Source organism: Corvus kubaryi, unplaced genomic scaffold (genome assembly GCF_017639235.1).
Source record: "Corvus kubaryi isolate FWS band 111438036 unplaced genomic scaffold, C.kubaryi_AGA036_p1.0 76, whole genome shotgun sequence".
In the NCBI taxonomy this organism is placed as follows: domain Eukaryota; kingdom Metazoa; phylum Chordata; class Aves; order Passeriformes; family Corvidae; genus Corvus; species Corvus kubaryi.
This window is the reverse complement of record NW_024582063.1, coordinates 14,672,973-14,687,794: the sequence shown is the minus strand read 5'-3', so window position 1 is coordinate 14,687,794 and position 14,822 is coordinate 14,672,973. Positions and strand designations below refer to the sequence as shown.

Below are 14,822 nucleotides of genomic sequence, written 5' to 3'. Positions count from 1 at the left end.
TCAGCAGGCGAATAATACTGCTTGAGCCACCCCCACTTCAGGAATGCCCTTACAGAATGTAGTTCTTGTTTCCATGGACACTCCACTAAAATCATTTCTCTTCTTAGTACCTCCTAAAAATAGGTATAGAGATTTTTTTTTTTTTAAAGGCTCTTGTTTTGTGTAGTGTTTTGTTGTGTTAATTTTGCTTTCAGAAGCAATAGCTGTGTGTGTATTGTCAGAGTGAAAATGAAACGTCCCATCAGAGGCATGTGTGCTATGCTACAGTGACAAAGGTCTTCATCTTTTATTTAAGGAAACCAGTTTTACGTAATGGAAGTAAATCGCATGGAAAATGAAAAATAAACTGAAGTAGTCTCACTTCCGTGAAGGTTTCAAGCCCTTCAAAGCTATCCCTTTGTGAAGGAGTGTCACTCAGGGAATGTTTGTGTTGATACAGAAGTTTTGGTAGGTGTTCATGTGGCTGTGCCAGGATTAGATCATTATGATGGCTTCTTCTAGCCTGATGAAAAAAGCCTTTTCAACTTCAAATGCAGTTTAAAGATCTCTTAGGACAGATTTGCGTATTGTTGGGTATGACCCTAAAGATGATTTGATTTTGAGGAGAGGATAGAAGAGGAAGCACTTGCTAAGCAGCTGAGACAAGCAGCTTCTGTCACTTGCTGGAAATTCATGGTAAGAAACCATTAGGGATTGCAGTGCAACTATTGTTTTGAAAAAGAAGTTACTCAATACAGAACTACATTTCAGTAAAGTTAAGTTTTTGTCATGTACTGTCTGTATTCAGTAGTTTATTTCTAGATAGAAATGTTGCCTAAAATGCAGTTGTACTTGTTCTGTTCTTTGTCTTCTAAAAACAAATAAAATCTTAGCCTGTTGTTAGCGAGGAGCTGTGTCTGGCGCCAAAGACCATTTGATAAACATATGTAAATATGAAATGGTCTAGTTGCACAATAGGTTTCAGACATTGGTTTGCTTGATTACAGCTTGAAGGATCTGTTATTTAAGAAATAACGTCTTCAATATTTTGCTTAGCAAGTGACCAGATGTAAATGTAAATCAAACTTCTGAATGTCAGATGACGGAGATTGTGAAACAATGCTGTTAAGTACTTAAATACCTATGGGTCATCACAGGTAAAGAAAGTACAATTTCATGGAAAGCTATGAAATGCCTTTCAAACGTTTGGGGGTTTGTTTGTGTTGTGGTTGGATTGGCCTGGTTCTTTCTTATGTGAAAATTCATAGAAAGTTCTATATGTGCAAAGGCATTGCAGTTGATCTAGAGAAATCTTTTTAAATAGCCAGTGTTAACTCCAGAGTTAGCTGACCTTTTGTTGGCAGCAAAAAAAAATATCTTGACCAGTGCTAAAATGCCAGAGAGGCTTATTGTTCTAGTTTAAATTCCAGACTGGCTGTCACGAGGCTTTTTGAAAAAGTCAACAGGGGTCCAAGCAAATTGGCAGCGCTACCTGAAGCAATATATCAGTGTTTTGCTGTGTTACATTTTGTTTTAGTCACCTAGGGTTCCTCCTGAATGGTAGGAAAGGTAAGAATCAAAGCTGTTCCATGTTCATAAATGTAATGGTACAAATTTACTTGCTGCATTTGATTGGCCTTGCATAGGACTTTTAAATTTGCCGCAGCTTTCACACTAAGCTTTCTTGGTGAGCTGTGAAATTGATGGTTGCCTTTTAATACACATGCACTTCAGTATTTTTAAACTCCTCAAATGTTCACTGTAAACACACTGACTATTAAAAAAAAAATTATTTCAGAGAACTGTTTGGCTCTGACTTTTTTCATCTAAAGGCATTTTCAGTGGTGAGGGGGAAAACTCCAAATTGACAGAGACTGTACTCTTTATTTGAGTTGCAGTTTAAATATTGCTGCATTTATTGTTAAGGCTTATTTTCTTTAGGAGAGTTACTCTGGTAATTACAGTAGAACTGTTTTACATCATAAAATATCTCCTAAGACTGGCATCTTCACTTGTGCTATCTTTCAAAGGTTTGCTCTGTGACCTGCTGTGGTCTGACCCAGACAAAGATGTGCAAGGTTGGGGTGAAAATGATCGTGGGGTCTCTTTCACTTTTGGTGCTGATGTGGTCAGTAAATTTCTGAATCGTCATGATCTGGATTTGATCTGTCGAGCTCATCAGGTATGAATTTTGCTGCTGTTGCTTCTTAAAACCTCTCCTGCTCCTTATCAGTAGTACATATTTGAAACTTAATTTGCACTGTGTTATTTCTAGAGAAAAAAGGTCTTCCTGATAAAGGGTCTGTAAAGGCTGTGTCCTTCTGTTGGCTCACGTTGAACTGTGTGTCTAATGTCAGTGGAGTAGAATACTAATGCTGGATTTCTCAACTGATCTCTTCCTTCTGTACTGTTAAATGTTAGACGGATGTATGTGAACATCAGAGGTAAAGTCGCCAGGCTCTAAAGAGGCAGAGTGACTTGAATTTGAGATTTACACTGAAGTTTGAGTTTTTCAGTTTCAGCAGTAGACAGTTCCCTGGTAGTTCTGGCTTAAACTACCTCTGCTTCGCTTCATTGAAATATTAAATGCATTTTGACTGTCTCTACAAACAATTCTGTACATAAAAACTTTCACTGTTGCCTGTATTTTGGTTCAGCCATCTGGAGTACTTTGGCATGGATTGTTTTTCTTTCTGCACGTTTCAGTCAGGCTGCTTTTGCATTGTCAATCTTTAGGACACTTTTTTTATTAGGTTACTTTAAGCAAGAGTGCTAGTTAGGTGGACATCAGGTTTCAATTTCCTGTATAACATTTCAGTTCCATTATTTAGTCAATTTTAGAAGCTTTCCCCTGCTGTGAAACAAAAATAGGCTCTTTATTCTGTGTCACTGTAAGGCTTGGGTACACTATTAGAACACTTAAATATTTATCTTAGTAATTTTACTGCTAAAACATTAGAGAAGATGTAGTATTCATTCCATATGCTGACTGGATTTCTTAATTGCTGATTAAGATTGCTGCCAATTTCCTATATTCATGTAGTTGATTCAGTTATTTATAAAAGAAGGTTGATGTCTTATAAAAGATCATGATGATTGCACCAAAGTAAGCAGTTGGGTGCACTAGTTTTATTACATTGTAACATGAAGCTTTTATTTTGGGAAAGAAGGAACATCCTTAGTTGATGCGTCGTACTACTTGCATTATTTTAAAGCTGCATTGTGCTCTTAGAGAAGATACGGCAGAATCACTCTTTTTAAAAATAATTTCAATGCTCTAAAATCACCTACACTTGAGGTTGTGTGTAATCAAAACCAATGTAAGCAAAACTTAATTGTTACAAGTTGCAGTGAAGGTGATATCCAAATCTTGTGTGCTCCAAACTAATTAGGTCAAACATCCACATTCTGTGTATAAAGCATAAAATGCTGGGAATCCTTACACTGGCAGTGCATAATTGGACTTAAACTATGAAAATACTGAACAGTCAAGCTGATGTGTGTTTAACATTTGAAGTGTCAGATATGGGCATGGGTATGTTACCTGGTCTGGCATTCAATGTCAGGTAAGACAAAATGAGTGAATTTGTCCTGTCTGAAAGTCAAGACATAAATCAGCTTTTTGATGAGTTCCTGCATCTTTCTAATATAAAGTCCAGTTTTCCTCAAGATTTTTTTTTCTTCAAAATTACTTTGCTTATGTAAGCCATATTGTTTACTCTGGTGTTGACAGGTGGTTGAAGATGGATACGAATTCTTTGCTAAACGGCAGTTGGTCACCCTATTCTCAGCTCCAAATTATTGTGGAGAGTTTGACAATGCAGGGGGCATGATGAGTGTGGATGAAACTCTGATGTGTTCCTTCCAGGTATGGTATATGTGGGCATTAAGTATGACTGTAGGTGGCGGGCTGTATGGACCGAGTTAGTGCGCTTGTTGATGTGCTGATGGTTAGCATAGAGCAATATTCTTAGGTTACAGCAAGGACTGCACAGGAGGCTGGCATTTGTGAACAACTGGAACTGCAAACCAACTGTTCTCCAGAAAACTGGGATTTGATGTTTTCCAAACTACTGCATATTAAGTTATTAATTCTATTCAAATGCTCATTTCAAAGTTTAATATTTAATTGGGTGATTTTTTTTGTCATACCTAGTGATCGGAGTACACAGTTATGCAAACTAGTGGATTATAGGGAGCCTTTTAGTATGGCTGCTTTGTTCAGATTTTAGTTCCTTCCTGGATGGGTTTTCAGCCCCTTTTCTTTCCCCTTCCCACCTCAACATAGTGCTAGCACTAGAATAATTTAGAGTTAGTATTACTGTTGCATGTAGAAGTAAGAAATTTGCAGGATTGCGATGTGATTTCCTCTCCCCCACTATCCTCACCCCTCTTGTTCTACTGAACAAGGTTTCATGTGGGCTTAACAGTATTTGAAATGTTCTTAGTTGTTGCTGACTCAAAGGAACTTATTTATTTTCTCTAAGATATTGAAACCATCTGAAAAGAAAGCCAAGTACCAGTATGGTGGACTGAATTCTGGGCGTCCAGTCACTCCACCTCGCACAGCTAATCCACCGAAGAAGAGGTGAAGAAAGGAAATAATGTAGAAAACACCATCAGATCTGTCAAGGACAAAACTCTATATTACAGTATATAATAAGTGTGCACTGTAAAACCATCCAGCCATTTGACACCCTTTAAGATGTCACACGTTTAACTTAAAGAGACGGGTAAAGGATCTTTATTAATTTTTTCTAGTAGAAAGATGTGCGACACTGTATTGTAACAAGTATAGCTCCAAGTTCTAATATCCAGCATAGAGAGAAAAAAAAAATCGGAAAAAACTATTGCAACTACATATTCACATTTACCACGGTTTTTAAAGTTGACCAACATCCCAATTAAAACTTGGTGTCATAGTTAAACCAGATGAGAGCATGATGTTCCATTTGTGTAATGTGGTCTTATTGTTGCTTGATTGCTTTTTCTTTGGTTATTTTGTAGCTAGAATGATGCAAATATGGTATCTAGTCTTATTTCCTGGCTCTTTGAAATTGGTATGAGGAAGGGGCTTTCTAGAACAGCCATTGATCTCTTATCCTCCCCCTAATCCCCTGTTTTTTCATCATAATGCCATGTGCCCCACTATAATGCAAAGTTTATAGTAAAGTAGTGATTGAAAGGCAAACTGAGTCCCAAATGCCCAGATTGGACAGCTGGTCAGCCAACATACATCAAGACAGAAAAACCTGTCCTGACCTTTTAACTTAAACTGCCACATAATGAATTTGTGCACTACACTATTTTAAATTATTGACTTTACACTGTGCGATGGCACTTCATTTAACTTAGATAGGACAAAAATGGTATTGCCTATTAGTTGGTAACTTGATTAAGTGGTACCTTGGCTTTAGTTTTTATTAGCATGAAACACCTTTGGCATGCTTAGCTTCCAGGTAACTTCCTACCTGTATCAAAATTCATCTTACATAGTTCCACAGAACATGAAGATCCTTATTTGCTAAGCCTTTGAAAGCTGACATTCTTTTTCATAAGAGGGTGTGTTTAAATGGTTGTTCATCAACATACAATAGGCTAGATGATGGGTGGTGAGCTGAAAATGCTACAGGAATGTCCAACTTACTGTAAGGCTTATGTCACTGAAGATTCTATCATTTGGATTTTCATGATCAAATTTCATATACTATTGTATAGACTTCTGCTTTGTAGTGTACTATAGTAGCAATAATTTCTGTATGTGATCAAGAGTTATGCAGTATTTCTTTTCAGTTCTCTCCTTTATTAAAAGAGTTAACATTGGCAAATGGCAAGGTATAGAGAAGATACAAAATACATAGTAGGATAAATGAAAGGCACAGGTTTGTGATGCTTTAGGATGCAATCCTTATTGGACACAACTACAAAAGCTTTTACTGAATACTGTCAAATTTGTAAGATTCTTTGGGGGAAGGCTGCAGATTTATACCATTCTAAATGTGCATCAGTAGATGTAAAACTCTTGACTTCAGTATTGTCTTTGAAAATGTTAAATTGAGGATTCTAGTAACTTGCGTTTTATGAACTGGCACATTATATAATGCAAGAGATATATTGATTTCTGACACAGTGAGCAAGTTCTTTAAAATGGATTTAAGTCTCTTTTCTAATTCCATTTTGTTTTAAATGCATATTTTAAATGTAGGTTTTTTCATTTAGTAAAAATTGTCTAATTCATTTGAATGAAGTCTGACTGGTTATTTTAACATACCTGACTGTTACTCAAAATGTGTGGAGTTGGTTGTATTTTAAAAAAAAGGAAATCTTACAATATATCTATGTGTTACTGATTTATACTGGGTTGGTCTGTGGTTTTGAACAATGGTTTATTTTACCCCACTTTGAAGCAAACACCATTTTCAATGCTTAGAATAAAATGTCGAAGTAGATTTCTTTTGATGTTGTTCAAAGACACTTGTTCTTGAAAGTCAGTGATGAGAGCTGTGTGAGAGTAACTGCAGTTTGTGACGAGGTAATTAATGAAATCTAACCTGTAAGCATTGACATGGTAACTTCCTGCTCTAAGTCATTGCTTACCTGAGGTTTACTTTTGCAAGTTTTGAAAATGCTGGGTTTTACCAAGTGCCAGCCTCTGTGTAAACCAAACATCTGGATTAACACTTTTCCGTTTTTTTCTTTAGTTTCTGGAACAATGTCTTCTGTATCATAAAATGTCCAGGTGTAAAGCTGTATGTTATGTGAGTACCTAACATGCTCGCTTGTGTTACAGATGCTATGTCAAAAGAAAAATAAAGTCTTCGGGCCTTCTTCTGTGTCCTAAAGAAATAGGATATTTTTAGTTTATTTTATGGCACTAGTAAGCCACATCTGGTACTGGTATTCTGAAGAATTGCTATTTTTATATAGCAACAGTCATTTGGAAATTATTTGAATGCTGTTTTGATTTCTGGAGAGTTGGGATGTCTGCTAATATCCCTCATCATCCTGTATGGTGGAAAACACACATGATGTAATAATCTCACCCCTACAGATATGACTGATATTCCATACTAAAAGCAAGTCGGATACATAACAGAACTAGCCACTTCAGCTTACATTTGCAGGGTTAGTATAGATCTCTGCTTTTAATATTGTCCGTTCTGGGAGAGGTAGAAAAGATAACCTGAAACTAATTCTACTCAGATAAAATTAACTTTCTTCCATGGAAGTTGCTAGTGGTCTAATGGCTAATAATTTTTTTTCACATAAACATCTTGTCTGTACAAGCCTTAAATGCTGCTAAATAGCCCAGTGTAGTGTGCGGGGAATAAATGGGAGGATTCTCAAATGGGCTGTTGAGAGGCATATAAAACATTACACCATTTGAGATACGTTTTGGCATGTTCTCCCCCCCACACCTTTATCTGACAGTAATATTCATTCCCTATTTATAGTAGAGTACACATGGCACACAACCTCTTGTCTTGTTCTTTTCTGGTTGATGGGCATTTTGTGATTCCCAAACACTAATTTAAGCTATGCTGCAAGGGATGCTGTTTTGGTCTCTTTTGTGTTGATTGATACAAGATTCTTGTTTTACATCACTTTTTTTGTATGCTTTCTAGTGCTCAGTGTTTTCTATGCATTAGTAATTGTTTGCTGCTTTTTAAAGGAGGAAAAGGTTTCATACAGTTGTGATTGTGCTGCTCTAATACCTTGAACACTGTTTCTGTTGAGGTAGCATTGTTTGTACTGATCTGATGTAGTTTCAAAAACTGCTGTAGAAATAGACTCTGTAAGGGGCCTTACATTGTAAGGGGTCTTAAACTAGTGGGTTGTGTTTGGTTTGCTGCATCTAGACACACAGGAATACTTGTGGCTGCTGAAGTCTGAGTTGGTCATTTTTCTTCCAAGTTGAGTGTGATTAACTGTAAGTGTCCTGCTGCTGGGTGTCACCAAGTTTCAGGATCCTGTTACGAAGACAATCTCCATTTGTACTGTACTCTATGTTGAGAGGGAAGCCAACAGGTAGGTGTGACACAGTTTGTAGCAACCCAGTGTTGTGCATTGCTGTGTACTTAAGTGCCTGGGAAACTGATGGAAATACTTCAGATCTGCAGGAGGAAATTGCTTGTATTGTAAGTAACCTACATCCCTGTTGTAAGCTTGTTTGATCACAGAAATCCACCGTGCTGTTTCTGCCAGAGTTGATGAGCAGAAAGGTATCTTTTACATGAAGAAGCATTCCTGTCAGTGGCTTATCTTTCGATAAGTCTAAGTGGAAGCAGATTAAATTGCCGGAGCTCCATATGATTGGTTCAGGGCTGGGAGACACATTTTTTTGCTCTGTAGTAATAGAAATAGAAAAGACACTATTGCTGTCAAGTATGATTGAACTGAAGGTGACCTGAGAGTAACTGTTCTGGATAGCTGGAATCTTCAGAATTTGTAGATGACAGACACAAATATTCCATGCTTGTCCTTTAATGTAAAGCTCAGAGGTTAACAGAAAAGGGATTCTGCTTTGTAGAGGTTTATGTAGATAATAGTTGCAAAAGCCTAGGCTTTAACTAGGTATTGAACTTCTTCCTGGCAGACTACTAATTTTTGTGTCCATGGCTGGTGTTTCTGGGACTGTCCTTGTCAGGTTAGTAGAGATGAAGATGCCTTATACAAACCTGCCAGGTAACATTGCAGCTTAGCAAAGAGCAGAGACAGTGGTACTGTCAATGTTGTATTGCTTTTGAACTCATTTGAATTGTAACTTGGTTCATTATTGGTATCCAGCTGCTTTGGAATGTACATGAGGATAAATGTGAATATTTGACTTCAAATGCACTCCTGAAAAAAGCAAGGACGAGAGAATGTCCCCATATGCTGGGGCAGAGATGACAACAGCACAATCAAATGTCTGAGTTCACATGGGCTAATACTCTTTAAAGGGCAGGGAGGGTTTTTTTAGTACAAGTCAGAGTTTGCAATAAAGTTCATGCACATAGCTGTTTTTGTCGATAAAAAGGAACTCGATTAACCAATACCAAGGTTGGGCCGTTTAGGCAAAGCCCTGGATGTTTTTGTCCTGCTGTCATTTTTTTTGCTTCTGCTAATTAGCAGTAGAAGCTTTCCAGTTCACTCTCAGTGCAGCTGTATACTTTTTTCTCCTGGAAAAAAACCATGGATTTTGTTTGCCTTGTTCCTAAGGTTTATCAAGGTTTTGAGGACAGCATCTAACCAGGTGGCTGTGTGCAACTCATGGGCTTATAACCAAGCGTTCTCACTGCATGTGCGAGATCATCAAAGCTGAAGGAGCCTCAGGCCTTGTTGGGCTGAACACTGGAAAGCCATGTGGCTGTAAGTCAGTGTTGGAGCAATAAATAAGTTATGCAGGTAAGACACAAGTTCAGGTACTTGTTTTGGGTTTGCCAAATTCTCATCTTCTATGGATTTTTGGAACTGGTAGTGCCTGAGCATCTTTCCTGCAGATCCCTCAAGGTGTTGGGAAACCAGCTAAGCTGTCTGGTTACTTGTTTTGTATCTTCTTGTGCCCTGTTAAAATAAATAATAATGTTAATGGGTAATAAGGACACTTCATTCTTTTTCCTAGTATCCTGTTTCAGCTCATTAATCTCTGCATCTCTGTGTCACAAGAAATGAGACTTTATAAGAACAATTCAAAATAAATTTGCCACAAGCCCTTGCCAGTACATGACTACAATAATCTTTTCCAGGAGGAACTTAGTGCTGCCTGAAACATTCAGAACAGGTGGAGCTTTAAGCAGAGTGTATGCACTGCATGTGGCCTCGCACAGCCCCTTTCCTGGGTTCCACTGCCTTTGGTAACAGAATCTGCAGCCCAAGCTTCCTTTTAGTCTGCTGCAGACAAAGTCTTAGAAGCAGCCATATCAGAAAGCAGGTGATAAAGAACAACAAAAACTATTTTGTGTCTTCAGGTGAAGATGTAAGCTTTATGTGAAAGATAAAAAGCTCATAGGCTGAACTGTAGAAATGAGCACCACTTGAAAAAAATCTTCTTTAAATAGGTTAGATGTGCCCAGATGTTAAGATTGTGTTTTAACTTCACCCAAGTTACTGTTAAATGGAGGAGGTAAAGCAAATAGAAAGGATTATAGTTTGTCTATTCTTACAGAGGGCTCATATTCAAAAAATAGTAAATTATATTTGCAGAAAGCAAAAAAATTAAGCTACTGATTTTTCTTCTTGGTAGAGAGTTCTCCATGCTCCTGTTGCTTTAAAGGTTTGAATCTTAAGGGTGCAAAAGAGAATGCTGTGGATGGATCCAATTAATTATTGAAAAGGCTTAACCAGAAAAAAATGGTATCTTGAGGATAAAACTGGTGCAGCTCCTGATGTGAAGCAGAGGAGTGTACAGCCTTGATGAATGCAGAGGACAACTGTGGCGAGTGAATATAGTCCAGTGTAAGTTTTTTTTCCATTGTTTTGAAGTCCCAGCAAACGTAATGTGAAAATAGTTACAAGTATTTCGTGTTGCTCCTTCTGGCATCCAAGCAGCATTTCTACAGTTCCCCATGTAACTCACTCACTGTCTTGTCAAATTTCTGGGCATGTATAAATCAGTAGTTTTCCATTAGCTACCCCAGAATATTTCATTTTTATATTTCGGGTTCCTGTTCCTGGGTGACCATTCACAACTTCCACAAAGATGGAATGCGTAACACTTCCATGGAATGCTGTGAGAGGGAACACTTTAGGAGAATTACATTTTAATAGACATCTTAGCTGCGCTTTAATTGCATCTGGTTTCCAGGAGGCTGAGTTAAGAGAATGAGCTGAAAGACCTAAGGCCCTTTTCTTGAAGCAGTACTGGAGAACAAATACCGTATTCATTCCTACTCAAGGCTCTTACCTAAAGGTACGATAAACAACTGACATGATAGGCTTAGAGGCTCTTGCCTTGCCTTTACCACTTAGAGTAAGAACACATACTTTTTAACTTGGTCTGACTTGTTTATACTAATACTATACAAGGATTTAACACAGTTATTTAATAAAAAAAGACCCAATGCAGTTGATGTAACAACTTTTTCTTGTTAGAATTGGTCTGGCATGCAGGTGCCATCTAGTGTTCGAAGGATAGTGCATGGAAAGCTGTTGCTACAACTGCAGAGCTGGCATTTATTCCGTGTTTGTCCTGCTCTTGTATCTTGTGAAAACCTTATTCCATGATCAGTACTGAAGTATGTGTGTGGTGCGTGGCTTCATAACCAACTCAGATCTTGCTGCATTGAAACTAGGCTTACCCCAGTTAGATGTACAGATTTATTTCCCATAAATCTGGCAGACTTTGTGAAATCTCTTAAATTATCTGAGGATTCTGAAAGGGGTGTAGTGAGGGGTAGAGAGAATCAGAGCTCCCATGAGAAGTGTAGAAAAGTTAAGCTCTGTCTTAGGTGAAGATTTCTGAATTTCTTCCCCACTCTGGCATCTTCTGTTTTCAAGTTTAACCAAGTATGGTGAAAATATAGATTAGCTGTATCGTTTTCCAGTGACTGGAGAAAGACTGGTGGAAAATACATAAGAAAGTATGAAGTATATTTAGGTCTGGTGTAAATCAAAACTACAGAAAAGAAATAAATATTGGGCTTAGATTTTATGTGGGGTTCTAATTGGGAGATGCTATCAGAATAAGGCTGGTATTAAATTTTAACAACTTACCTAACCAAATATTATTGTATTTGTGTTTGTTTTAGTTACGTGGTTCTTCATTCTACTTATGGGCTTGGTAGTACAGGCATGTACTGCTGAAAAGAGATTTGCAGAGTTTAGACCTGATTTGAGGGAATCACTGGATGTTTAGCCAGGTTCCTCTGGTTGTCTACAAACACTAGTTCAGGGCAATTTTGTGGTGTTGAAGTGAATCCTCCTGGTTGTCCTCAGGTACTGGTTTGGATTGCAGAGCTTCTGCTGTTGTATGCAAATTGGACCTTTGGGTTAGTTTCATGCAGCAGAAGTTTGTTCCGAGTGTATGCCCATGGTGTCAATGATCCAAACTACTGAGTCCCACTGAAGTCTGTTACTCTGCTGTCCTACAACCTATACAACATTTTCCTCAACATCCTTTCTATTCTTTTTGTCATGCTTTCTTGTTGCTCTGATTGGGCAGAAAAGAAGGGAGGGACAATGGTGGCAAAGTCTCTTTGCCTGCCCAGGTATTGCAGTATGGTGGTACCTTAGGCTGCAGTGAAATACTCATTTTTCAGTCTGTCATGAGAGGGGTGAAATCTTTGGTGGTTGGATAACCTAGCAGCAGTAGGAAGAGGCTGTGCACTTCAGTAGTCCCTGACTACCAGAGGACCAGCAGTTGGGGTATGGGGTACAGTTCAAGAAGGATGAAGAAGCCTTGAAGACCAGGGCAACAAACACTTTGAAGTGTCATAGCATTTGTCTTTACTACAGTGATACTGAAGAGATCTCTTCAGAAGCATTCAGCTTCCTGTGCAACTGAGATTCAACCCGGGTTGTTGTACTGTTTTCTTATCCAGCTTGTTAGAGTGGAGGAGGAGGACAGGCATGTGAGGCTTCATATGGAACTGGTACATGGGGCCTTGTGTGAGAGATGGTGAGTTGCTAATCTGAACAGGAGGGCTGCTTTAGGCCTTTAAAAGCTATTTCATATGGCTGTGAGGTGTAGGAGAAATCTACCATGAAACAATTTTGCCTCAAAGTGGTCACTTCCTGCCACGTGAGGTCTGTTCAAGGAATTACATTAACTGCGCAGGAGGGTAAGGGACCTGTGTAACCTTCCTCAACTTCCAGAGACAATGCACTGTCGTCTCCTCTCTAAGTGCTGTAGGGGATGAGCTGAGAACACTGAACGAAATCCTGTGAACAGTAGCAGCGACAAATACTGGTTGAGGTGTCAGTTTACTTGGAATGAAAGGCAGTTACCTGCTGACACTGTAGTAATGTTTTTTCCCTTCTACATTCCAACAAGCCCGAAAGGTTTCACGGCTGTCGTTCCTTAATCAGGCCCTGGGAGCAACAGCATGAAGTTTGTTCTAGAGGAGATGCCTTGAATCACTGTGCGGTCACTTCAGGATTAGAGACTTGGGTGTCAGGTATAAAGCTGCTATTTCAGTAGGCAGCTGCAGTCATGGGTCGGTTGTGGGCTAAGTGCCCCTGGGGTGGCAGGAGAAAAAGGATGTGTTGTCCTGCTTGCTGACATGATTTTCCAAATATGTAGCAGTCCAGTGGGAGGTAGACAAGCAAGTATTACAAGAATTTCAGGTGTTGGTTACTAAGGGGAGGCCATGTTGGAAGGTGTGCTGTTCATAGCTGCAGTCTAAAGTAAAAGTGAGAAGGGAATAGAGAAGGAAGAGCTTGTAGACAGCCATGGTCACAGCTGCCTAGAACTTAGAGCAGGCCTGACAGCAGTTCTTGGACAGCCTGTGTGCTAAACTTATTACAGCTCAGAAGCAGGAGACTGGGAAGGTGGTGGGAACACCAGTATCTTCAGGAGGCATTTGATTTCCCTCCAGAGTTCTCACATCCTGCTTTTTGATAGCGAGTCGTGAGCCAGCTGCAGGAAGCAGAGGTTGGTCTGATCCTTCAAGAAGCTTTCACATGCTTCTGGCCGTCAGATACTCTCACTATTCAGGTGGGTGAGCATGAGGTCATGTGGTGTGGAAGCACAGCCTATACAGACTGCTTACTGGTCCTTCAACCTTCCTCAACACTGGGGTGTATATTTGCCCCTTATGTTAAGCTACACTGTTAAGGTTGGGCTGTTAGTCCCCAGAGGACCATGTTCAATCCCTGTGAGAAGCTTGTATTAATCCACTCGTACCTATCTGTTTCTGTATCCCTGAAGTTCTGGGCCCCACTGGCTCCCTGAGAGCCCTGTCTGTGCTTATCCACATGAGGATTATGGGGTCACTTCTCCCAGAATACAATTTAGACTTTGCTGAGCTGTTTCGGTTCAGCCCAGATATTGTAATGTGAGGTGTTTCCACCTCAAATTACCTGACTTGATGACTGGTGGTTTTCTAGCGTACAGACTGAGCCACGTGTGAAACTAGAAGGGCGTGATAACTCCAAAAAGGATGCTTCAATAAAGGCTGGGCTCAGAATAATTGAGTGTCTTCAGCCTTCTGGTGAACTATTGGCTCAAACATCTGCATGGGATGAGTATAGCATGTACTTGTTCTGGCTACAAAATATATTCAGTTCTTCTAGTAGTAGGTAGTAGTTGAGAACAACAAATAGCTTTTGCCCTCAGGGCTCTGTAGTGTTGAACTGAGGAAATGAAGAAGCTTTGAAGCTTATGGCCAGCATGTGGAGGTGGGATTGAGCATACCTTGTTGGGCACCTCTGGTAATCATGCAAGAGCTTGACTGTCACATACTTGTCAGGCTTCAATTTATTCCCGTACAATGCTGTGTATTCTTTTTGTAGGTCACAATAGAGAAATTTTAATGGGCTAAGTATTTTTGCGCTCAGATGACCTGCTTTCGTACCTTAAAGAAAAACCTCAGTAAAATTCAGGAGTAGAGGCAGGAGTTTGAGTTAGGAAAATGGCCAGGCGGTGGCATCAGTGCACAGCAAATACACATTTGAACCTCACTTAAGGGAGACCAGGACTTGTTTTGTCACCCACGTCTGAACAAGTGGGCTTAGATAGGTGCAGTGCAGCTTTTTTATGTAATTTATCAATAACTAATTATTTGTAGGCATTTATGGTCAGCTATTTTTAGGGGGTTTGGATGTGGTAATTTTTGTACCCAGTTACTCGAACTGTATTTGTGTGCCAGTTTGTGCATGTGGGTTTGTTACAGCTTTGTTACGGTAATCTCTTCAGCCACTGG

General features: G+C 39.2%; 1 protein-coding gene across 1 annotated transcript in view; it reads left to right on the top strand.

The window, feature by feature from the left end:
• Positions 1-6,825, top strand: part of PPP1CB (protein phosphatase 1 catalytic subunit beta) — a 30,927-nt gene extending 24,102 nt beyond the window's left edge. The window contains exons 6-8 of the mRNA XM_042051521.1: positions 2,010-2,161; positions 3,713-3,847; positions 4,467-6,825. Coding sequence (XP_041907455.1) covers positions 2,010-2,161; positions 3,713-3,847; positions 4,467-4,571 — 392 coding nt within the window. The 3' untranslated portion in view covers positions 4,572-6,825. The remainder of the gene's footprint in view (positions 1-2,009; positions 2,162-3,712; positions 3,848-4,466) is intronic.
• The last annotated feature ends 7,997 nt before the right edge of the window (positions 6,826-14,822 follow it).